Below are 23,319 nucleotides of genomic sequence, written 5' to 3' on the forward strand. Positions count from 1 at the left end.
ATTCTCAGATCAAATGACCTGAGCTTTTTAGGTATTTATAATCCCAGTTTATTGGGGAAGTTTGAAGAATGTAATGGCAAAGAAAGAGTCATCTTCCACCTATCTAGTCCCCAGGCCAGAACATGCAATAGAAATGTTCCCAGTTCAGAATTTAATTTTAGGTGTTTGTCAGTCTTTTTGTTTATTGGTTTTGTGTTTGTTTATTTTCAGATTTCCATCTTTTGATTACTGGTTTTAAACTTATTGGCTGCAATCTTTAAAGCAGGGACGGCAAAGAGCTCTAGGTCCAAACTGTGTAACAGCTTCTGTGCATGATGGGTTAAGCCTTTCCACAGTGAGACCTGCAGTAATGTTTTCATAACTGCTCAATTTACTTGGGAGCCTAAATTTGCACCGGTGGCTGAAGAGCTTAAATTTCCTTGAAATTCAGTGGTGGCCTAAACAGTGTGGAAATTGGGACAGAGCAGTCACTCAAACCTGAGCCTACAAAGACATTTGGAGACCCAATTCCCACTGGTTTCCATTTGACTTAAGCTCTTAAGTGCTCTGGTGAATCAGGCTGTTAGATGAAATTTTATACTTGGACAGTATGAGTGCAAACTGATTATTACAAGGTCGGTATAATTTTTTTTTAAATACAGTGTGTAAGCCCAGGTTGTGACTTTTTAGAGTCATAGACAATCTCATTAGCAGGCTGGTTTCTTTCTTTTTAAATGCACTCAGCTCAAGGAACTGACAATGCTTCTCTGTGATAGTTTTTTTTTCCCTCACTGGAACACCTGCCTTATGTCTTTGGTTTTCTTTTTGCGTGCAGGAAAAATAATTTTAAAAGTAGTTTTTTGTCTTTTTCTCTTGGCTCTCTTGGACCTAGTAAGTTTTGTCCTTTTTGTTGTTCCAATCCATACACATTCAATGCCCTGAAATCCCAGAGGCAGCACGGAGTGTTCATGCATAACAACATATGGACTGGGTTTAGGAAATCCAGCAAGAGCCTCCCTCTCCTTTCTTGCCTTGGTGTTGAGGACTGGAGAACATCTCAGATGAATGAACGGGGTGGAGCTCAGCTGGTGCCTGGGTGTCAGAGGAGTGACTGATTGTCACACTGTTGGTAAATGCATTTGTTTCCTAGTGTCACCCCATCCAGCCATTCTCCACAGCACCAAAGAGCTGAGGCTGCATCTGTTTGGCACCGTTTTCCCACTGTTTCATCTCTGCTGAGATCTTTCCCAAACCCTTTTCCTGCAAAGTGGGCCCACACCAAAGCAGGCACACTGTGAGTACTGCTCACATCCTTCCCAGCTCTGAAACTGTGGGAGTGGTGCTGGGAACACTGTCCAGAGCTTTAATGTCATCTTTAAGGTCAACAGCTTGAGTTCCAGCTATCTAAAAGAAATTCATGAAATATTTACAGCAGCGGAGTTGTACGGTTAAGAGACACTTAAACCGTCAGCCACTTGATTTTACTGACTTGCAGTGCATACCTCCAGGTATTTGGCATGCTCAGGGAGGTAATTTCTCTCTGGAATTTTGGTTGCACGGACATTCGTAATATACTGACTTCCACAAAGAATTGATTTCCACACAAAATTCCCTGCTTGCCTAAAACCCCTGCCCTCCAGCCACGAGCTGGCTGAATAAATATGCAGGGCTCTTTTTTTTTTTTTTTTTTCCTTATGAATCATCTGCAGAACGCACGATTGGAGTCGCAAGTAAAATATCCTGGAAATGATGTGACTGGACTGCAGAAGTGTTTTGTTAAAGAAAAAGAGTCTGTGGCTGCACTTTCAGAAAAAGCAGCAGTTTTACCAGGGGATAGAGAAAGCAGAGCTCTGGGTCTCAGTACTTTATTCCTTGACAGATGTCAGAGATCAGGACTGTAGGGAGCACACTTGGATGGGTCAGAAGAAAGTAATTGGTATATGGAGGGTTTCACCTCGAGGTCGCCAGGCTCATCTTTGATTTGGACCATCAGGGACCAAAAAGTCATTAATATTTTAACACTGTCCATTGACCTATGAATGGGAGTGGTGGTGTCAGACCTGACCTTAGAGAACAAGCCCTCCTTAGAGCTGCAGGAAAGGTCATCTTAGACCCCCCATAGAGAGCCACATACCTCCAGAGAGCAATTAATTTTTTCTAAGGACAGACCAAAAGCATTGCCTTCTGTACATGCCTATGTCTTTTTTTTTTTTTTTTTTTTTTTTTAAATCTACCAGCCTGGACTTCAAATTTTCACACACCTAAGGCAGGTGAGAGGGCTCATGCACAGGTGCACACATGAACACATTGCTATATGGACACCAGCCCAACTAGACTTGGCTGCTCTCCAAATTAAGATGGCAAGAGCAGGTTTTTTGTCTTAGAGTAGGAAAGTTCAGAACACACTGAATACAACTCATATAACCCACTTGATGCAGATTCTGTAAGTACCAAACTCCTAATTTTAAGGCCAGTTGGACCTTATGTCCACTTATTTTTACCTCTTGCAAGACAAATAATGTAACAGAAGTGCAGAATTTAGAATGCAATTTCTTTAAGAGATATCAAACGACAATAACTTACAGCACGTCTTCCTATGGTTCTTCACCCTGTAAGAAATAATCCAAACCACATAATTTACCACAGGGGTAGGGAGGTTTAATTGTTCAGTCACTGACATACATCCTGAAGATATTGTTCTTTGCTTTCTCTTAACTTTTAGGAGTCTTTTTCAGTGCAAATATTTCCTACATTTCTTTTTTCCTGTGTTTGCTTTGGGAGATAAGAGAAATATCCAGACTTAGAAGGAAATCAATAAACTTGATTAGATTGTGATTTACCCTTGTAATTAGTTTGTGATTTACTTTTCCTTCCTGACATTTTCTTATATGGAAAGGAGTTCATAGATATAAGTTTTCAACACAGTTTTTTCTTACCTACTTCTTGAAGCGTTGTGACAGCACCATTTTTCTGCTGTTTGTCTCTATTGCTTGGCCAATCCTCCTTGCCTTGTTTAAAAACAAGTATTTTTACAAGTGGCCCAAGGTCAAAGTGAAAACAGAACAAGCCTGGAGATGCAGAAATGAGGTGCTGGTCTCCACCAGCCAGTTTACCATAATCTAAAGGGACTTCAGCTGGGATTTTAATTTGTGTGTTTCTTAAATTGATTTTAATCTCCAGAAATCTGTGGTAATATTATTCTCATAGTCACATATTCCTCTCTACAGGGTAACACAGTGTGTGGTGCTGGGTATGGCTATTTCTTTCATCTCTCCCCTGAGGGTCCATCCAAAGTGCCTCTCCTGTCCTTCAGTGGGAACACAGCTCACTCCTGCACAAGGTATTTGGGGAGGTTGGTTTTAAAGAGATTTTCCTTCAACAAACAGTTGTGCCATCTATAAATGCAGTGATGGGCAGAAAAGGCCTTGTCCCTTTTTTCAGGACTTTCCTCCCCAGTTTTGCACCCTTTCAGGTTCTCCTCTCTTGCAAGCAGAGTTGTCTGGAGCAGGGCAGAATCGGTGCGGGAGGTGTCCCTGCCCATGGCAGGGCAGTGGAACAAGATGATCTCTCAGGTCCCTTCCAACCCTCAATGATTCCATGGTTCTGTGACATTTCATGCAATAATTGTTCCTTTAGTATCCAGGAACAGCTATTGGCAACAATTTTAACCAGTATTTCCCTAAAACAGAAAGAGTTTTAAAAAAAAGGCGTTGTACTGGACATCAGTGGATGAGGTGACCTGAATTTTGAATTAATCTGGATTTTAAATCTCTTAGAAGGTGAAACCAAGTGCTGCATTCAGGAATGCATACATTTAGGCTGTAATCCAACTCAGCTGAATCCAAGATAAAGAAAGGCATTGTCTGTCCAGATTCATGCCAGGTTTATCTGAAGGTGATTCTGGCTGAAAACTCAGGAGCGTGGGAGGGTGTTTTGTGGTGGGAACCTCTCAGTGGCACTGCACACTCCTTTTTAGCTCTGATAGGTCTAACACTGAAAACTTTTAACTTTGGTTTTAAGAAGTAAAGTCTCACGCAGACAACCGTTACAGATTTAAGACTTTAGATATCAAAACGATGAACAGAAAAATCTGCTCACCAGTACATGCACTGCAAAGGAACACTCTCCATGGCTTTCTGTCCTAAACAGGCACGGGTTGCTGGTGTATCCAGAGTATTTGCCAGACAGTTGTGTTCAGTTCAACAACTTCACGGCCTGGAGCTGCCACGGGGGAGCACAGGTATGTTTGTCCCCACTTCTGAGATACTCAGGATCTTTCTAAGTATCTCACCTATACAGGGACTAAAAGCTCTTGTGCTTGTATGTCCATATTCCTCACTTGGAGGCTCCAGTTTTAATCAAAGAGCCACAAACTTGATTTGTGCCAATTTTTTTTTTTTTTTTTTTTTTCCCCTGCAGGGTCAGTGCTACTTTCACCAGCTGGTATTCTCTGTAGTCATCTAGCATCTGTCTGCCACAGTAACCATGGAATTTTAGAATGGTTTGGGTTGGAAGGGCCCTTAAAAACCATCTAATTTCAACCTCCCTGCAGTGGGCAGGGACATTTTCCACTAGAGCATGTTACCAAATTAAAAATGCTTCAAGTTGATCTGAGCTGTTCATGAAGATTGCAATAGGTAGACATGTTACCTTTATAGAACTTATAGGGGGCTTCCATGGGATTTTTAATTTTTTTTTCTTAAAATTTTTCACTTTTTGTTTATTTGAATTTGTCTAGCTTTGTTCTCCAGCTCTCTAATATGGATCACAATTAATATTATTTTTAAATCCCGTAATTACGTAATACTGTTTTCCCATACTCACAGTTTGGAATCTGTGATCCTCTTTCCTGTCTGAAGACCTGAACAGTTTGTATGTGTTTCCCTGAAATGTTTTGTAGCCTCACCCATTCCTATAACTCTTCTTCTGAAAGTCTCCAATTTTTCAGTAGGATTTTTCAGGCTGATACTTTTGCTTTCTGGAAAAGGTTATTTGTGTGAAAAGAAGTAAAACAAAAGGGTGATTTGCAGGTTTGTTGTGGTTGTTGTTTGTTTTCTCTGCATAACTTATTTCTTTGCATGTGACTCACCTATAATAGGCAAATAAGATTATTCTGCTTCTTTTCATGGGCTCCCTTTACAAACAATCTGCTTTCTTTTAGGTGCCCCATTCCAGATGTGTTTTAGGCCAGGTTGGATGGGACTTGGAGCAACCTGGGATAGAGGAAGGTGTCAGTGCCCATGGCAGGGGTTGGAATGGATGTTCTTTATGGTTCTTTCTAAACCATTCTATTATTTGATGATTATATCTATTATTATTATTATTTTATTTTCCTTTTATGTAGATTTTCAGTAGCAGGAACCTTGAACTCCAGCATTTCTGGATTTCTGCTTGCAAAGACTTTGGCATTGACATCGTGGAAAGCCTGGGAAACATCTCTGTGTCTGATAGTGTTTTAAATGGATATCTTGGGCAAAAGGTGAGAACTGCAGGGAATATTTTAATGTCTCTTAAGTCTCACAGCAACATTTCAATAGGAATGTGGAGAAATAAGAAAGCAACCTGGAGAACAGCCCCTGCTTCTTAGCAGCTTGGGAAAAGCTTGGATTTTAAAAAGGTTACAAGGGAATGCCCTCAAGCTGCTTCAGTGGAGAAAAATCCAGTAGACTGGATTTTGGGGAAAATATCTTCACTGAAAGGTTTTTAAGTATTGGGACAGACTGCCAAGGACAGTAGTGAAATCACTTGGAAGGTTTTAAGAGCCATGTAGATGTTGGCACTTCTGGACATTGCTTTTAGTGTTGCCCTTGGCAGTGCTGAGTTGATGGTGGGACTCTGTGGTCTTAGAGGGCTTTCACAACCAAAATGGTTCTATGGATCTGTTTTGGTTTTTGTGGGATTTTTTTTTTTCCCAAATATATTTTCATTTCAGTATGGAGATTTTTTTATTTTTTTGAAACAAGAAATCTGTTTTTTTCTATTTTTGTTAGAAGTGACTACAAGATTTCACACTATAAGGCATAGTCCTGCATATTATTTCTAAAAAAACATTCAAAAGTGAAAGTGAAATCACAAACACAAAAAGGTGAAGGATCTAAGCAAGAGAAGTGCAAATGTTTATCCTACTCATATTCTTTTTCAGGATTGATATGGTCTCAGAAAAATCTTGGAATTTCACCAAACCTGATTTTTTGAGAGATATCATAATTTTTCTTTAATCAAGTTTTTCTAACACAAATTCCTATAAACCTTTTGCATTTACCACCATTTAACCATGCACAGGTGGCTTTAGTTTAGTGATTTGAGAATACTGAGGGGGAACACTAGCTTTGGTTTCTGTCCTTGTTGGCACTTTGGTTTCCTCTGCTCTCTCTTAGCATCACTGGTCCACCTGGAACACAGAGTGTTACTTTTTCTATTTGAGAATGAGAAATACTGACAAAACGTGATTTTATCTATGCAGTAAATATGTTCTTCTTCCACTATTTCTTTAGGCAGCTGGACAAAGTCCTTTGGGTGCTACCAGGTTGTTAACAGATTAATAACATGGATAACAATGGAATTTTAGTTACAACTGGCCACAACTGCTTGTTCATGATTTTGCGGTCTTTTTTTTTCCCCTGCTCAGTTTTCTATTGTTGTTTATTAAATTAATTTTCTCTCTGACTGGCAGGAAAAAAAAAAATATTTTAAATGAGTTTTCTTCAGAAGCTCACAGAAAGAAACCTCCTTAGCAGGGCTATTCTAAGTAGATAGTTCAGATAAAATCCTGGCTTCACCTGTCCAACCTTGCAGCGTCCCAGTGATGTCCCAGTGAATTTCTCTGACACCAAGGGGGGAATGTCTTTGTTTTTGCTTTGCCTGATCCATGGAAGGACTCCAGTGTTGTACTTGCTAAGAGATTTAGAGGCGCTCATGCTGTGCCTTGTTTCTTGCAGTACCTCAGGGGGGTGATTATCTTTGATTATCTCACGATAAGAGCCTCCTTGTCATAATTTACATCTTAATGTATGTAATTCTCCCTTTAATAATGATGTCTCTTTAATATCAATTAAAACTTTATGACATTAATTTAATGGGAACTTTGGATGTTCCTCTCTGTTATTCCTTCCACTTTTTGAAAAAAAAAAAGGTTTTTAAAACAACATTGTTCTCTGGAAATATCAGGGAATTGAAAAGTTGGGGCTTTGACCCATTGAAACATTAGTGACAGGGCTAAACCCAGGACCTGTAAAAACCAAGTGAAATATTTTTTGTTATCTTCCTAGACATTCAGAAAACCTCCTCCATGTTCTCATTAAGCAACTCATTGTCTTTGTGGGACCATTTAAGGAGAAACGTTTCTTCCCGGAAGAAGCAAGAGTTCTGAGTCACACATGGGAGGAATTTTTGTCTCACACTATTTGCTATGCGTTTAAATAAAATGAATCTATTAAAATATGGAAAATTGGGAAAATTTCTATATTAAAAAGATAGAAAACATAGAAAAAGCCAATAGAGAATTTCTGAGCAATTTGTTACCAGAAACCAGGGATTTCTGCTTAGCAGTGACGTGGAATAAAATGGCCCATGGACCAAGTTTATCACTTCTGATGTTTTGGCCTCAGAATAAAACAGCTGATGGAACTACTGTGTTTTACAAACACTGAAGATAGCACCTTCTCTTAGAAGTAATAATCTAACTATAAGAGTCCATTGCATCCTTTCTTTTCAATTGCAAGTGTTTTCACATAAGATGGATTTCTTTACTGAATCTTTTCCGTGGCTTTTGAGATATATTCCACAAGTATTCACTGGCTTCACAAACAGTATCACAGACTCCTGCCAGCCCTTCTTCCTCCAGGCTGCTCACTAAGTATATTGTTATTTCCAGCTTGTTTCGAAGAAAATTTGGCAGAAATTTGTACACTTCCACTGTGTCATGGACTACAGTCACCTCATAATCCAGTTTGTCCATTTTGTTTTTCATCTCCCGTGGCTTTTGTTCTTCCTTTCTGGTTCTTTAAGTTCTAATAGACTCAGAAGTCCTCTAGAGCTTTTCAGAGAGCCTGGCCTAAGTGTATCCCCATCCCAAATCTTACAAAATGCCTTTGAATCTCATTGCTCAGATTTTTCTTAGAACAGAAACAAGAATGGTCATCTTTGCAGAGCAGGAAAAATTCCCACTTTCTGGACAAAAAAGGTAAAGTAAAGTGGGGTTGTAAAAATCCACTCACAGTGGCTTTTAGGTGGATTCTTTCTCCCCAGGGAATGTACACTTTCCTCTCTCTTCAAATGTCCAGTCTTAACTATTATGCAACAACTCAAACAAAGGGCAACAACCTGCCCTTAAAAGTGATGCTATCACCTGCTTCAGTGGGGAATTAGATGGTCGTTGTCAGAACTTGCTAAACAATAGTTTACATCTGTCCTTTAAACCCCACAACTATGGGCAGTCACACTCTTGCGTTCCCAGCTGCTGCATCCTGGATGCTCTGTTTCTGGAAATGTTCATGGCCAGGTTAGACAGGGCTTGTAACAACCTGGTCTTTTGGAAGATGTCCCTGCCCATGGCAGGGGGTAGGAATGAGGTGACTTTTAAGGTCCCTTCCAACCCAAACCATTCTAGGACTCTGTGATTCACATGGTGATGTTTTTTCATTCCTTCATTTCAGGATAGGACCTGTATGTCTGCAGGACTAAAGACTCCCAAAAGATACCAGCTCTTCATCTCCAACACAGCTTTCAGGAACTTTGATGTGAACGCTTGCACAGCAATCAGAACTTGTTCTGGCTGTTACCGAGGGCAGGGTGAGTTTGATCTATTTTTATTTCTCAGGATTCCCAAATCTCTAGCTTAGCCTCCCATTACAAGTCCATAGTTTCCACAGATGGCCATGTTAACTCCTGTGCATGGGCTGAGATTTCTGGTTCTCCTCAGCCTTTCTGGAAGTGGCTTCATCACTCAGTTGAAGCCACATATTTCATTTATTTTAATACAAATGTAGCATGATTTTTGCACCGATGCAGTTTTCTCAGTGGAAATGTGTTTTATACACTGCCTTGTTTCTGCATCTTCATTTTGGGAGATAAAAGTTCAAGAGTGATGATTACTTAACAAGCTGTGACGCAATGTAGCAGAATTTCACCAAGCTGCTACCTCAGGCCAGCCTAAACCTGAGGTGAATTTACCTAAGATAAAACTAAGATGCCTAAGATGTAAACTAAGCATCCTTCTGAGCTTTGAAGAGGTACTCAAAGGCTCTTTGAAGATTGTTCCAACTGCATTTGCCTCTTGTATTGTAATAAAATGGATTTATATATAAATGAAGACTGCCCTACAATAACATAGAAGAGAAAAAGATTTCAGGAGATGAGATCAAAGGACAAGGGGAATGGTAAAATCTGGCTTAGTCAGGCTAAAACTGGGAATAGGACATCCAAATAGTAAGCCATGTGTTGTATGGACACTCCTGCCAAAGCTACTTGTTACAGATGGGACAATCATTTTCTGACTTCTCTGTAAGTATTAATGTGCCCATAAATTTTAGCTGGGATGAATATTCATCTTTTTAGTAGCTATCTGTGTTTCAGTAGTGAAAAAATCCTACAGACTCACTTTTCAGCCAAGGCTTTATTCTGCGAGGTGCTGCACATACGCAGAGGAGTCAAGTACATTTACGCAATATACTCACCTCTAAAACATTTACCTTCAAGAAAAGGAGGACAGGATCTATAGGAGTCATTGTCATGTGGCCTGTAATTTTGATTGTGGGGGCTGTGAAGAAGTGTTTGGGGTCACTGAGGAGATGCTGGTAGGGCCAGGAGCAGCACCTGGATCAGGTGAGTCTGAACCACAGTCACAGCAGGGTACTGGGCAACTTTGTTCTGGCCATAGCACAGCAGTAGCTATTCCTACAACCACATCCATTTGTTTTCCTGGATCTCCCCATTGTTTTGTTCACCCATCAGACATTTTTCCAAAGGCAAGGTGGAATGAAGTCAATCTCTTTTCTTCCAGAGAGTTGTCTTCAGGCCCATTACATGAGGTGACCCTTCAGGTTTTTTGAAATGCTGCTTGTCACCCACAGGTGGATTTACAGTGACAGCTGAACATCTGACCTTCACCAATTCCCCTTTCCAAGTGTCCTTCCCCTTTCCTCACTCTGCCATCCTTGAGGATCTTGATGGCTCCACCACGGGACAGAAGGGAAGTCACGTCCTGCCTTCCACAGATATCCTGGCAGCATCTTGCACAGCCAGTGCCAACTTCAGCCAAGCTTCTGGTGCCAGTGTCTGTCACAGTGACCTTGTTTTCCACCGTATGGCTCTTCACTTGTAAGTAATTGTTCCACCTCCCAAAATACAGAATGGTTTTTGCTTCTATGTGTTGTTCTGAGATTGCTGCTGGGTCTGAGCTCAGTCCCAGGACTGCTGCCTCTCTGCTTGGTCCTAAACTAGAGCTTGAGCAGTGGCATCTCTTAATCTGCTGTGCTATGTCCCATGGCCTGTCACTTCATGGCAGAAGGACAAGGATCTCCTGGAGATGCTGTGTCAGATCTGGATCTCACACTGAAGTATTTGATAGCTTGCAATATTAGAACTATCATCATCATCATCATCATCATCATCATCATCACCTAGCCTTGGGGTACAACCTGGTCATTCCCATCAGCTTTGGTGGCTGTGCAGCTCTCCGTTCTGTCCCAGTTCATTTGTATCCCCAAGATGGAATTGTCCCTGTCATTCACCAGCTGGCAGCTAAGGGGATCCATTGGAAAAATGCTGTTCAGCCAAGAACTGCCACCATTTCTATCACCTAGGGAGGACACTTGCAAATTTCTGACATAAGAAAAAGGGTGAAACAGATTTTTAGAGATCTAAACATCACTGCCGCTTTTCTTCCCATGCTCATCCTCCCTTCCAAGTCCCCTGCTCAGCATTTCACTCTCCTTTTGAAGTACAAATCTGAACAATTATCCATTTTTTGCTGTCTCAGGTTAGTAGCACACAGGCAGAAATCCTGAAGTGCTCTGTTAGAGGGCTGTTAATTATTCATGTCTACCTCATAATTCATGTTTTAGAAGAAGAAGGGGAAAAACCCCAACCTCTTCCCAATCAGGAAAAGACTAATCAGTTGTTCCATTGAAGGAGAAAACTCTTAAGACTTTGAGCTACCTGCAGGCTTTGCTTGTGATAACTGTGTCTCATAATGAAACCAAAAGTCTGCAAAAATGTAAGAGTTTGGAGTCATTCTGATTTAACCAAAAGAATACTGGGTAGAAGTCAAAATAAAACTGTGCTTGGTGTCTTTCCTAAGCAGTTAACCATGAGGTCTTGGGGAAATTAATTCCCTTTCTAGTCTGTGTTTACCTTGGTGAACTGGACTGCAAGATCTTTGGGCTGATGCCGTGGGGGTGGATGGAGCTTCTCTAAATATTGCCTGTAGAGTGATTTGGGTCCTTTTAGGTATTGCCACAATGTAATTATTAATCATTCATGACCATTAATATATTTAATACACCTTCTTTTGCCTGAGATCAAAAGGTGGGTAAAGAGCAAGCACAGGCAGGAGTTCATCTGAACCATTTCTGTTAACTCTGGAAGATTTAACTGGACCTAAATTGTATCTTCCCAGTAAACTGCATGGGAACTTCCCTGGAAGTGCTCAAGACTAGGATAGACAGAGATTGGAGCAACCTGGTCTAGTAGAAGGAGTGTCTCCCCATGGCAGGGGGTTGGAACTAAATGAGCTTTAAGGTCCCTTTGAATCTAAATCATTCCAGGATTCAATGATCAGCCATATCAATGACTTCTCAATTAAGGTTTTATTTCAAGCAAGTACCCTTTATTTAGCTTCTTTATTATTCAGCTGCATGAGCTAGGAGTCAATTTCCATCAAAGATCCTGGGCAGTCTGAGAAGAAGAAGCCAGCTGTTAGCCTGTCCTCCTGAGGGCTATGTACTCAGCAGAGTAACCCCAGAGACCATGAGCATCCTCTCTGTGCTGTTTCCAGATCCTCTCTCCTGGGCAGCTCCCAGCACCCAAATCACTGTCATGTTAAGTTGAAAGACTGTCAGATGCAACCAATTGAGTGTGGTGAGTCAGGGAGGCTTTGTTCAGATGGATAGAGCTCCAAAAGGAACCTGGGAGAGGACCAGGACGGGGAGTAAAAGGAGCTGGAGGGGATGAAGAGTAAAAGTCAATTAATAAAATACAGCATGACCAGAGGATGAGGGAGTGGGAGAAGGAGAATGGGTGAATTTTATCCAGATGTATTTGGAGAGTGTTTGCAATAAAAAGGGAATAGTTTAGGATTAATATGGCAAAACATGACTAGGAGCAATTGGCAGAGGTTGAGTAAAGAGAATAAAGATAAGTGGGTGACAGGAAAATAATTCCTAGCAAGTTCCTCTTGGATCCATCTCATTTCAATAAAAAGACAAAAACACTCTTGCTTGGCTATGTTTAGTTTCTGACAACAAAAGAGTTAAAAATCTCTCTGGAAGAAATCTCTCTATCATGCTTTACCAGGCCATGGCATATGAGACCTGTCAAGTCTGCAACTTGAATTTTCTGTGCTCCTCAGAAAAAAAAAAAAAAAAAAAAAAAGCATGAGAGGCTTGAGGTGGTGGGTTTTTTTGCTTATCCTGAATTTCAGAGATGGGATTCCAGCTCCAAAAATCTCAAAAGTTGAGGCAAAGAATGGATTTTAAGAAGGGAGACCTAGCGTGGCAACCTCTTATCTCAGCAACCTCAGGATCATTCCCTGACCCTGAGGGCAACTGCACGGGTTGGACATGGCCATATTTTTAACCATCTCAGTCTCCAAAACATCAGGGATGTTGCATTAGCACCAACCTTTAGGAAAGATCCTCTGCCTGGGAGCTGCAAGGGATAGGGCTGTTTGGTCCCAGCTACAAGAATGTCTGGAACAATTTTAATTATTTATGATACAATGTGGGCAATTGACTCTTTGCCTGTTTAATTTACCAGTATGCATCTGTTTTATTGACACTTTCCCCCCATATAAACTACATGTTCAGGAGAAAAAGAGTGTTTTGCTAGGGAAAAACTGTAGAAGCTCTTTTCTGAAAAGGAAAATTACTATCTTGAACATTTTGTGACTCTGTCCTGAACTGCTTCACTCAACAACTTCCAGGGAAATGGGGATCTATTTCCAAGCTTGCACTGCTGTAACAAAACCCTTCTTCACAAAGTCCAGTTGAAAGTTAAATTGATGTGTCACGTAAGCACACTTTAAAGAGGGGTTTTATGTCTTTTAAAAATGTAATTGGAGCTTATAAAAGTCTTTATAAATTTATATGTGAGAAAGTTATTGAGTAGTCTGAAGCACAGCTTATGCTATGGCACAGCACAGCATGGCTGCAGGCTAGAAACGGCTGCTCCAAATGCCACTGCTACCCATATTATCATGAAACTATGAATCTCTATTAATATTAAAACAAATTTTCATTAAAAAATTGTCATAACGTGATTAAGTGACTTTCAAAGTTTCTTCACATTATGCATAATTTTTACAAGAGGAGAGCATTAGAATAATCTGCAGCCTGGCAGCACCTCGCGACGAACGGGACTCCAAGCACTCAGTGGCTGAGCCTGCCAAAAGGGAGTTTCCCTCTTGGTCCCTCTAATTTGCTTTCCTTTTCTCACTGGGGAAGCTTTGGACTTGCTCAGCACCAGTCTTGTAGTTCAAGCCTTTTATTGTCTCCCTCTTCTGCTGCAGAGCAAAAGATTAACATTATAGGTTTAATTCTTAAATCAACTCTAGCATCGTCTCCTGTGTGATGCACTTCTGCTGCTGATGGAACAGCATCTCCCCTACTTCTGTGTCTTTGAATCTTGAAGAAAGTTCAGATGGTTATGCTAGATTTGCTTTTTCTTTGGTATTTACTGTCTGGGGTGCCTTCAGCAGAACATCCCCCTGCTGTGAAACACCCTGACAACCACGATTCTTCTCTCAATGTCCTCAGTTACTCTCTGGCCATGTGTACTCCCTGTGTACACGATTGTGCCCACACAGGGGGCAGCTTACATGGCCACATGTCCTCATAACCCATCCTCTGAGGGCTCCTGTGATGTAACATGGAAAGCAAATATTAAATTATTGATTGTTTAGTTACTGACTCATCAGCTCAGCTTTAGAAATTCAGCTTTTACTCTGCTGAGTTTCTGGCATTTCAGACATCCCAGCAAGAAAAAATTTGTTTATTTTCATTCACCTTGCACTCAGGGGTATGGGCAGCAAAGCCAGATCCTGCACAGTGTTATGAGTATGCAAGACAAGACATTTCCTCAAGTCTTCTCCCTCAGCTTGACCATCATCTGAGGTATTTCTAAGTGCAGGGAGATAAATTTAACATTGAGGCAACATTTTCTGGTCTTAAATTTTCTGTCCTTGCCAGGAGAAATCTGGCAAGTCTATTGGATGCTTCTTATGGCCTGTATAGATCAGGACAGGTGCATCAGCTGGGACTAGCTGTAATAATCTACATATTTATCCTAAAATCACAGAATGGTTTGGGTTAGAAGGGACCTTAAAGAATATCTCGGTCTACCATGTGCCATCGGCAGGGACACCTTCCACTATCCCAGGCTGCTCCAAACCCTGTCCAACCTGGCCTTGGACACTTCTAGGGACTCTTCAGAGCTCTACATGATGTGGGAACAGCAGAGTGACCAAGTGGTCCTGTCCTCCTCTGGTCTTTGCTATTGCTCACACTGCAGACATTTGAACTGTTTGTTTACCAAACACTTTCCAGTTCAGGGTTTCTGTCTGAGTTTAGTTTTCCTGAAAATACCAGCTTATAAACTGTAGGACACAGGGAAATGTTTTAAGAACACAGAGGGTTTTGGAAGTCAGGGATAGCAAACTGAAATTCTTCTCTGAATAAATCCATCTTGGCTTGTCAGTCACAACCCTTTCTATTCTCGGGAAACCATCTCAATTCTTCTTTTACTTAAAATTCAACCCCTGGTGGTGACTCAGGATCAGGGTCAAAGATCTACTTATCTCCTAAAAGACTTTCATGCTTTCCTAAAAGCATGAAAAAAATCACTGCTACTAAGGACTCATAATAAAAGACAGATTTGAATAATGAGCTTGGTATCTCAACAAAGATACACACATTTACTGAAAACAGCTGAAAATTCTTAGTTCTTGGCAATTAAAATAATGTGAACTGTTCTGGGGCCCAAGATTAAACCTGTAAAGTGTTTGATATGGTCATAATTTGGAATTAGCCTCCCTTTGACCAACAATAAACATGGACTCTTGATATAAACATTTGATGTCCCATTTGAAGTTCAATGCTAAATTGTTTCCTGTTCTTGAAGAGGGATAATCATAATGGATTATTATACAAACAGAAAGCATTTAGAGCTAAACAGAGTGCCTGCCTTCATACACACAGATATGGACCCTTAGGATAAATAAGTTAATGGTAAACATAAACAGGAGAGTTAATATTTGTTCTACTCCATGTTGTTGATTGGCTTAACAAATCCTTTGTGGCCCATATCTGTCGAGCAGTTCTGCACAATGCATTTGAGCTAAATTACATAACAGTTTATACAGTCACAATTGGTGAATTGTGGCTCAGACTGTAAAGCCCTATCCTGTAATCCTGCCATATTTCTAAAGCAAATTGCTCCTTAATTGAAACCTGCTTCGATATAAAAATACAGCTTTTACAATGAGTCATCCTTTTTTTTCCCCTTTACAGTTTGGAAAGGCTTCCAGCAGTTTAAAGGGAGGGTTAATTTTGCATTAAGACCATTGCCTCCTAGTTTCTTTCAAATAAAGCCAGGAGAAGTTCAGAGGAAGGCTCTTTCCTCTGATAATGAAGCTCTCCATGTTAATGATGCGTGCAGGCTCCCTCAGATCCTCTGAATTAGAAATACTCGTGTGCCCAGTGCTCTTCTACTTCATTAACATTAAAGAGAGGTAGATTGGTGGCTATTTAGGGCACAGTGAAATCACTGGCTATTTAGGGCAAATGGAAATGATGCTAATTGTGGCTGGTAATTCCATTAGTAGGATGCTTCTATTCTGGTGACTTTTTGGCATGGAGGTGAAAAAACAACACACTGACATCCTTCTCAAGGGGAGTGAATCTCAGGCTTTTCGTGTCCTTGCACCAGTTAGTTTGTGCACTGAGCTGAGAAGCTTTGTAGTTTCCCCAAATTTTTGTTTGGTTGTGGGCAGTCTGTCAGGAGTCGGAAATTAATTTATGGGTGGCAACACCTCAAGCAATGCAAGTAAAAGACAAGGACACAACATTCCAGGTCAAGAAAACCCTAGAAGTTCCAGGCCATAAGGATCTCCTGCTCCTTTTCCTTCCTGGGTCATGAACATGCCTGACCCAGCTGAACATGAGCCAAGTGTGCTCAGGTGGGCTGGCACCTGGGCTGGTCCAGCAATGGTGTGGTCAGCAGGACCAGGGCAGTGCCTGTCCCCTGTGCTGGCTCTGCTGGGACACCTCCAGTTCTGGGGACAGCTCTGGGACCCTCCTGACAAGAGGGATATTGAGGGGCTGGAGCGTGTCCAGGGAAGGGAACAGAGCTGGGGAAGGGGCTGGAGCACCAGGAGAGGCTGAGGGAGCTGGGAAAGGGGCTCAGCCTGGAGAAAAGGGGGATCAGGGGGGACCCTGTGGCTCTGCACAACTCCCTGACAGGAGGGGACAGCCAGGGGGGTCAGGGCTGTGCTCCCAGGGAGCAAGGGACAGGACAAGAGTACATGGCCCTAAGATGAACCAGCAGATGTTTAGATTGGATATTAGCAAGATTTTCCTCATGGAAAAGGAGTTCAGGCATTGAAATGGGCTTCATGGGGCAGTGATGGAGTCTCCACGCCTGGAGGGATTTAAAACACGTGCAAATGTGGCACTTGGGGACATGGTTTAGAGGTGGCCTTGGCAGTGCTGGGTTAATGGCTGGACTTGACGACCTCTGAGGTATTTTCCAACTCAAACGATTCTATGATTCTCCACCTTGTCTGTTACAATAGACACAGGAAAAGATACATTTCACTTAACTGTAACCATCTGGAAGTTGCTATACAATTTAAGATATTTATTTGGGGTCTTCTAAATATTGGTCTCCAATAACAATGGATTTACATTTAATTCACTAGTTAGTGAATTCACATTCCTATTCATTAGCTATTGGATCTACATGGCTGGTGTGGAATTGCCACCTAACATTCTGACAGATCAGACTTGTATCCCAGCAGGATTGTTCCTTCCAGCCTTTCCTCTCTGTCTTTACTTCTGGAAGTACTGGGGAGAGTCCCCCAATAAAAGTGATTCAAGCTGTTCTCTTCAGAGTCCTCCAGCAATGAAAATTAAAATAAATAAAGAGTAAAACCATGTGAATTTATGCTGCAGAGGGATGGGTCTGAGTCTCTGCCACTTGCTGTGACATTGGGCATCTTTGCAACTTAATAAGGTGCCTTCTGATGTGCAGGAGAGTTCAGCTTTATGTGTGGTGCTCTTCTGCTGCTAGAAATGTTCTCCTGAATACCTGTGCAGGTGCTGATAACTGTGACAATAATGTGCTTGTTGTCATTTACTTGCTTAATTAGCAGCCTAATATCCTGGTCCAGTTAATGCCTATAACAGGAGGTTTATTAGTGGTACAAAAGCTGTTTAAGCCTTATAAACTCCTTCCAGTTTCATTGGTCTGCCAATATCTTCTGGTTGAGTGATTCTTTGCTGATTCACACTTTGCTTTGACACTGCTGTTTCTCAGCTGAATGTTTCTGGGTAACCAGAAAGTGCTTTGACACAGTGGCAGATACTAGAATAAAAAAACAAAACAAAACAAACAAACAAACCAAAAAAAAAACCCACAAAAAAACAAAAAAAAACCCCACAAAAACACAAAAAGCCAACAAAACAAACAAACAAAAAAAAAGCAAAACAAAACAAAACAAAACAACCAACCAAACAAAAATCCTCCCAGAACTGATTTTAAATGAGAAAAGAAAAATATGTCTGGGATGACTGGTTTGGTGATTTTGCATCATCTCCAAAGCACTAGAGGGAAAAAAAAAAAAAAAAAAACAATAAAAAAATTGCAAATACAGGCAAATTGCAGGATCACGTGAGTTTTAGTACTGTCTGTCTTGGGTAAGTAAGTCATATCCAATCTGGGAGGTTGGATAATATGCTGAGATATGTAGCTGTAAGATAATGCTTCAAATATTGAGAAAAACTATTAAAGGGATGCTTACAAGACAGGATTTTTTTAAGTGAGTGTTGATCTGTTCAGTAAGGGCTTTTTTTCCTGATTAGACTGGTCAGAAATTAGGAGTGCCAAGTTCTAGTGAAAAAGGGAGTTGAGTTCTCATTTGGATGCTCAGAAGAACTGCTGTACTAAAAATTCTCCCATTTTGTGAAGGATTTAGTCAGTCTGCAGCAGCCCCAGCTTTGACTGCAGGCAGAGACAAACTCTTTGGATTACACGGGACTTTTTTTGAAACTTTTGACCACTCAAATGGGAGTGAGGAATCACAGACTGGTTTGGGTTGGAAAGGACCCTAAATATCACCTCATACCAACCCTCTGCCATGGGCAGGGACACTTTCCACTAGACCAGGTTGCTCAAACCCCATCCAGCCTGGGATGAGGTTAATAAGAAGACTCCACCAAATTTCATGAAGATACTAAAAGTTGAACCTGAGGTCCATGAGTCAGGCAGAGGGAAAATACTCTGGTAATGTAGAAGTTGGGACCCTGGCTGTTACCCCTTCTCTCCTTTCTTCCTCTTCCTGTACTCCCACATGTTTTGTTTCTCTTTCTTTCTTTCTTTCTCTTTTTACAGCACTTTTGGCAAAATATCTTTTCTCATGGCGGTTTTGTAAGGAATTACAAAAATGGAGACACATTCTAAAGGAGATACAGCACAGATACTGTAATTCAAATAAAAATAGAACTGTACAGGTAGCAAAATGACAGAGTTCAGTGTAAAAATGTAATTACTTTTTTATTTTTTCTGCAGAAAAGAGGCTCCAGACAACCCCTATAATTTAACTGTGACTGACAGTAGGAATAAGACAAACACAGTCAATTACGTCCCTGATACTTTATCAAACCTGTATGGCTGGATGGTTCTTCTCTTGGATAAAGAGACTTACACGTTGACATTTGACAACCCTTTGGTCAGCAAACAGCTCCAGGTAACATGGAAAGATTTTATAATTTCAAAATTATATCTGGAACAGATAATCATCCTTTCATCTCTTTGGATGAACAGAGAGAGAAAAACAGAGCTAAGTGCACTGAGAAAGTTGCTCTGTATTTGTAGGCTTAGATAAGATAATTGATGAGCTCTCTCTTATCACTTAGATAAGCTGTCAGTAGTCATCTGGAGCAGGAAAGTCATGGAATCATGGAATGGCTTGGGTTGGAAAGGATCTTAAAGCTCATCCAGTTCCAACCCAAGCCATAGGCAAGGACACCTCTCCCTAGACCAGGTTGCTCCAAGCCCCATCCCACCTGGCCTTGGATACTTGATTTTGGATATCTTGGGTGAAAGTTCAGCAGGGTGCCTAGGAGCCAACAGGATTTTTACTGCTTTAAGACATGTTGAAGCACAGTTTTCAGAAGACATTGCTCCTCCTCACCTTTCAAAGGTGATGAGGAGAGTTGTTCTTTTTCTGCATTTACCGTCACCTCCTGCTTAGTTTTACATCTCTTTTCATGTTTTCAACACATGTTGTTTTCATCACCATCCCCTTTACCCCTTTCTGCTGCACTCCATGGAGCTCTAATCACAGACTCAGACATGTTTCTTTTGGTTTCCTCTTCTCCAGTATTCAGTGACATTTAGCAACTTCAAGGCTGGGAATTACCTGCTGGTGGAACACAAAGATCTTCCTGCCCATCTTGAGGCAGTGGTGTTCTGTGGGACAAGGAGGGGACAACCACTCCAATTGCTGCCTTCATATGGACACCACAGGAGCTGTGATTGGCATCTTGACAGCAAACTGGGCAAGTTCACCTATTTGGGTAAGTGCAGTATGGGGGTTGAATTTGACATTTGTCATCAAGAATGGTGACAGAGCTGATGTCTCTTTAATTTAAGCCCCAAATCTACTCAAGGCCAGCTTTCAATGGCCTTTCATTAAGTGAGAGGTCCTTCAAAATGTTGATCAAATAGATAAGGCCACATGAGGTCCATCCCTAGCTGATCTATCTGGTGCCGGACATAGCAACAAAAGGAATGTGCCATAAATAGTGGGTGATGTGACATCAGTTGTATTTGGCTTTTTTGGAGCGGTAAAGGCATTAAATTACACTAATGACCTCTGCTGTCATCTGGTCCTGTATCACAGGTATCATTAATAAATCATGGTCATCTTGCTAGGCTGAGCCCGCTGAAGGTAGTAAGATTACTGGGAGAGAACTTTTCCTAGGCCTGGAAACATTCCAAGACGTTTTAGACCTTCACCTATGTGACTTTGTACGTGAGGTCATAGAGTGTGTTGGTCTTTTATTTTTTCTTTTAAGAAATGGACATTTTCCATTATTGTCATTCTCAAGCAAATAATTTTATAAATGTTAAAGGTCTGTATGTCAAAAGCAAGGTGATTGTTGTTGCCTTTATTAATAGCAGCAGAACTAGGAATCAGAAATATATTTTGGTGTCTGTGAGAAGATTAGTTTCTCCTTCTTCTTCAGGAAAATAAAGATGATGATTTTTATTATAACAAATTATTTTTCATTCTTCTGCTCCATTAAATTTAAATAATTTCCCTTGATTTTGCATTACTGAGATGGCATGCAAATGGTTTTCTCATGTGGGATACCTTTGGAACAATCATTGTGACAATGGAGAGGGAAACACGTGTGGAATGAGGATAGGCAATCCATTGAGCTTGGTCTGGCTACAGTGAAAATCAACCAGTGTGGAAAATCAAATCTGTGGAGAAGTTGGGAAGCCCAAACCTTAACCTCAGTCTGACCACACTTGCTGTGTCCACCTCTGGTCCTTCAGCAACTGTTGCAGCATAGCTTGTGTTTAAACATTTTAGCTCTAAAAATGGGCTGGATGAACCCAGGCTTCAAATTATAAAAGAACTCTGCGCTTGCTAAATGCCAAACTGCGCTGGTTGTCACCTGGGAGTCTGCCTGGTCTAGGCCAAAGCTGTGCCAGGAATTTGGCCATCATTACAACCATGTAGAATTTTAGTTCTGTGTCCTGGCCCTGTTAAGTTACAGTTCAGGTATAGATTGGCTACTGTAAATTTAGCTGTTATACTGTAAATAAAGCTGTTATGTCTAATCCTCGCCAGAGATCAAGTATTTACTGAAAGAAATGTTTTATTATTTCTAACAGTGTAAATTTGGTCCTTCAAATATAAAAGATGACTGCATTTCAGTTTGTGTATCCTGAGCTACAATTCAGAACAGCATGGCAAAGCTCAGAGGATGGCATCTGTAGCTTGGCCTCTGCTATTGGAAATAGAGGACATGACAGTCTTGGGAAGACTGGGACAAAAGTGGTCTGGCTGGCATATGTCACTCTAGCATCACAGATACTTTCTTGTCCTTCTCTTGCCTTACTTTCATCTTGATTTTTATTACATGAAGAGCTTGCTGTGATTCCTCATTTTAATAGAGAGAGAAACAATCATCCAAAGTACACAAGGGGAAATTTATGAAAACACCTAACATGTATAATTCCTGCTGTGAAAATTTTCTGCAAGGACTTTTATAGGAGTGCGATCAACAATTTGGTGTCAGGTACCTAATATCTATGCTGTTGGTGTAGGGTAAAAGTTTGAAACAAAGCAAGCAGATTCCTGGCCCTGGTGTGGGATTTAATCTCTCTCCTTCTCTCCGCTGTGCAGGCTGAGAGGGTGAGGATAATTAACCAGCAGAGCAGATTCATGGCATGTGGTGGACTTTCCATCACTCAGGGTCCTTAGATGATGCTTGGCCGTCTTTTCAGGGAAATATGCTGCAGCTCTGCGAGAAGCTATTAGAAACCTCATGAGGCGATATTCATGCTCCATAGGAGGTCAGAGAAAGCTGCCACAATAGTCCCTTCTGGCCTTGAAGCCCCACCAGTCCGTCCACCCACCCACCCGGAGAGGACAAGGCTAGAAGGTCTGGCCTTCAGAACATCCTCCCGCCTAACTCTGCAAGTTGGCTCCTCTAGAATTATTATTATTTTAAAATATTTTATTTCCATTTAACTGTATGAAATAATTGGCCAATTAATTAATCCCGCTTACAAGCTTTGTCGGATTCTTCCGCTGTCAGTCATGCCGGCGTTGAGTCTCGGCTCCCTCCTTCATCAGACTTGGTCTCCATGGCTACAGGCTGCATCTGCTGACACCCCGCTCTCTATTTACTGCTTAATTAAGAATTTCACGCTCAGCCCTTATCTGCTGCTAAGAACAAGAACACACTGTTAAGAAACCCCAAATTTAGGCTGCTGCACAAGGAAAGCCTTTCTTGTTGTCCTGACTGCGTGGAGCCTCTTTAACTACCCTCTTGGCAACTGCGCTGCCACCCTTCAATCAAAAATCATTAAATGGGGCAGAGATAATGAGCATGTAGCATATCAAAAGGAGGATGTTTGCTCGGGCTAAGGAGGAAAAGCTGTAAGGGCCTATAAGCAGCCGCCACTTCAAAGGGAGAAAGGGCTGATAAAGGGTCATTTGTTCCCGTCTGACTTACGTACGAGGTCTGGTATGTGGCAGCCCCGTCTAGCAGACGCGGGTCCCCCCTCCCCGGGCTCGCGTGTCCGCGCTCGGGCAGCTGGGCGCAAACAGCATCAGCCCGAGCATAAAATCACTCGACTCCGCGGCCACAATGGGCACTTGTAGGGGGCGGCGGAGGGAGGGCTTCGGACAATGGCAGGACAATTATTGCAGCTGCTCGGGAGGGACATCATTCTTCCTGCCCCAAGTCGGCGGCTCTCGCGGGGCCGAGGGAGAGCTCCGTATTTGTCATCCCTCGACTTTTTTTTTTTTTTTTTTTTTTTTTTTTTTTTTTTTTTTTTGGAGGCGTTTCGGTGGGGTTTCGACAGCTGCTGGCGTACCACCTCTTCGCAATAATTGTACATTCTGGCAGGGGTCAACTCACTTTTGACCCTCCGCTTTTGTGGCACTCAGAAAGGCTTTTAGGGCAAACTGCGGGGAAGTGGCAGGGGTGCGTTACATCCAAAATTAACGTCGGTAAATACGGATCAGATGCCAGCTCATTAATGAGCAGGCTCCTGAATTCACACAGCCTTTTACTCGGGCCTGCATAGGGGAGAAAATGCGGAGAAAGGGGGAAAAAAAACCCGTGACTGAGAAGATATTGTTATTCAAACGAAGCAGGC

The 23,319-nt window shown here is 41.5% G+C and overlaps 1 protein-coding gene across 1 annotated transcript in view; it reads left to right on the plus strand.

The window, feature by feature from the left end:
• The window catches only part of PKHD1 (PKHD1 ciliary IPT domain containing fibrocystin/polyductin), a 226,094-nt gene that overhangs the window by 107,802 nt on the left and 94,973 nt on the right, over positions 1-23,319 (plus strand). The window contains exons 42-48 of the mRNA XM_062489610.1: positions 3,207-3,319; positions 4,129-4,219; positions 5,324-5,458; positions 8,634-8,769; positions 10,050-10,296; positions 18,982-19,159; positions 19,796-19,991. Of these exons, the coding sequence (XP_062345594.1) occupies positions 3,207-3,319; positions 4,129-4,219; positions 5,324-5,458; positions 8,634-8,769; positions 10,050-10,296; positions 18,982-19,159; positions 19,796-19,991 (1,096 nt within the window). The remainder of the gene's footprint in view (positions 1-3,206; positions 3,320-4,128; positions 4,220-5,323; positions 5,459-8,633; positions 8,770-10,049; positions 10,297-18,981; positions 19,160-19,795; positions 19,992-23,319) is intronic.

This window comes from Cinclus cinclus, chromosome 3, assembly GCF_963662255.1.
Source record: "Cinclus cinclus chromosome 3, bCinCin1.1, whole genome shotgun sequence".
In the NCBI taxonomy this organism is placed as follows: domain Eukaryota; kingdom Metazoa; phylum Chordata; class Aves; order Passeriformes; family Cinclidae; genus Cinclus; species Cinclus cinclus.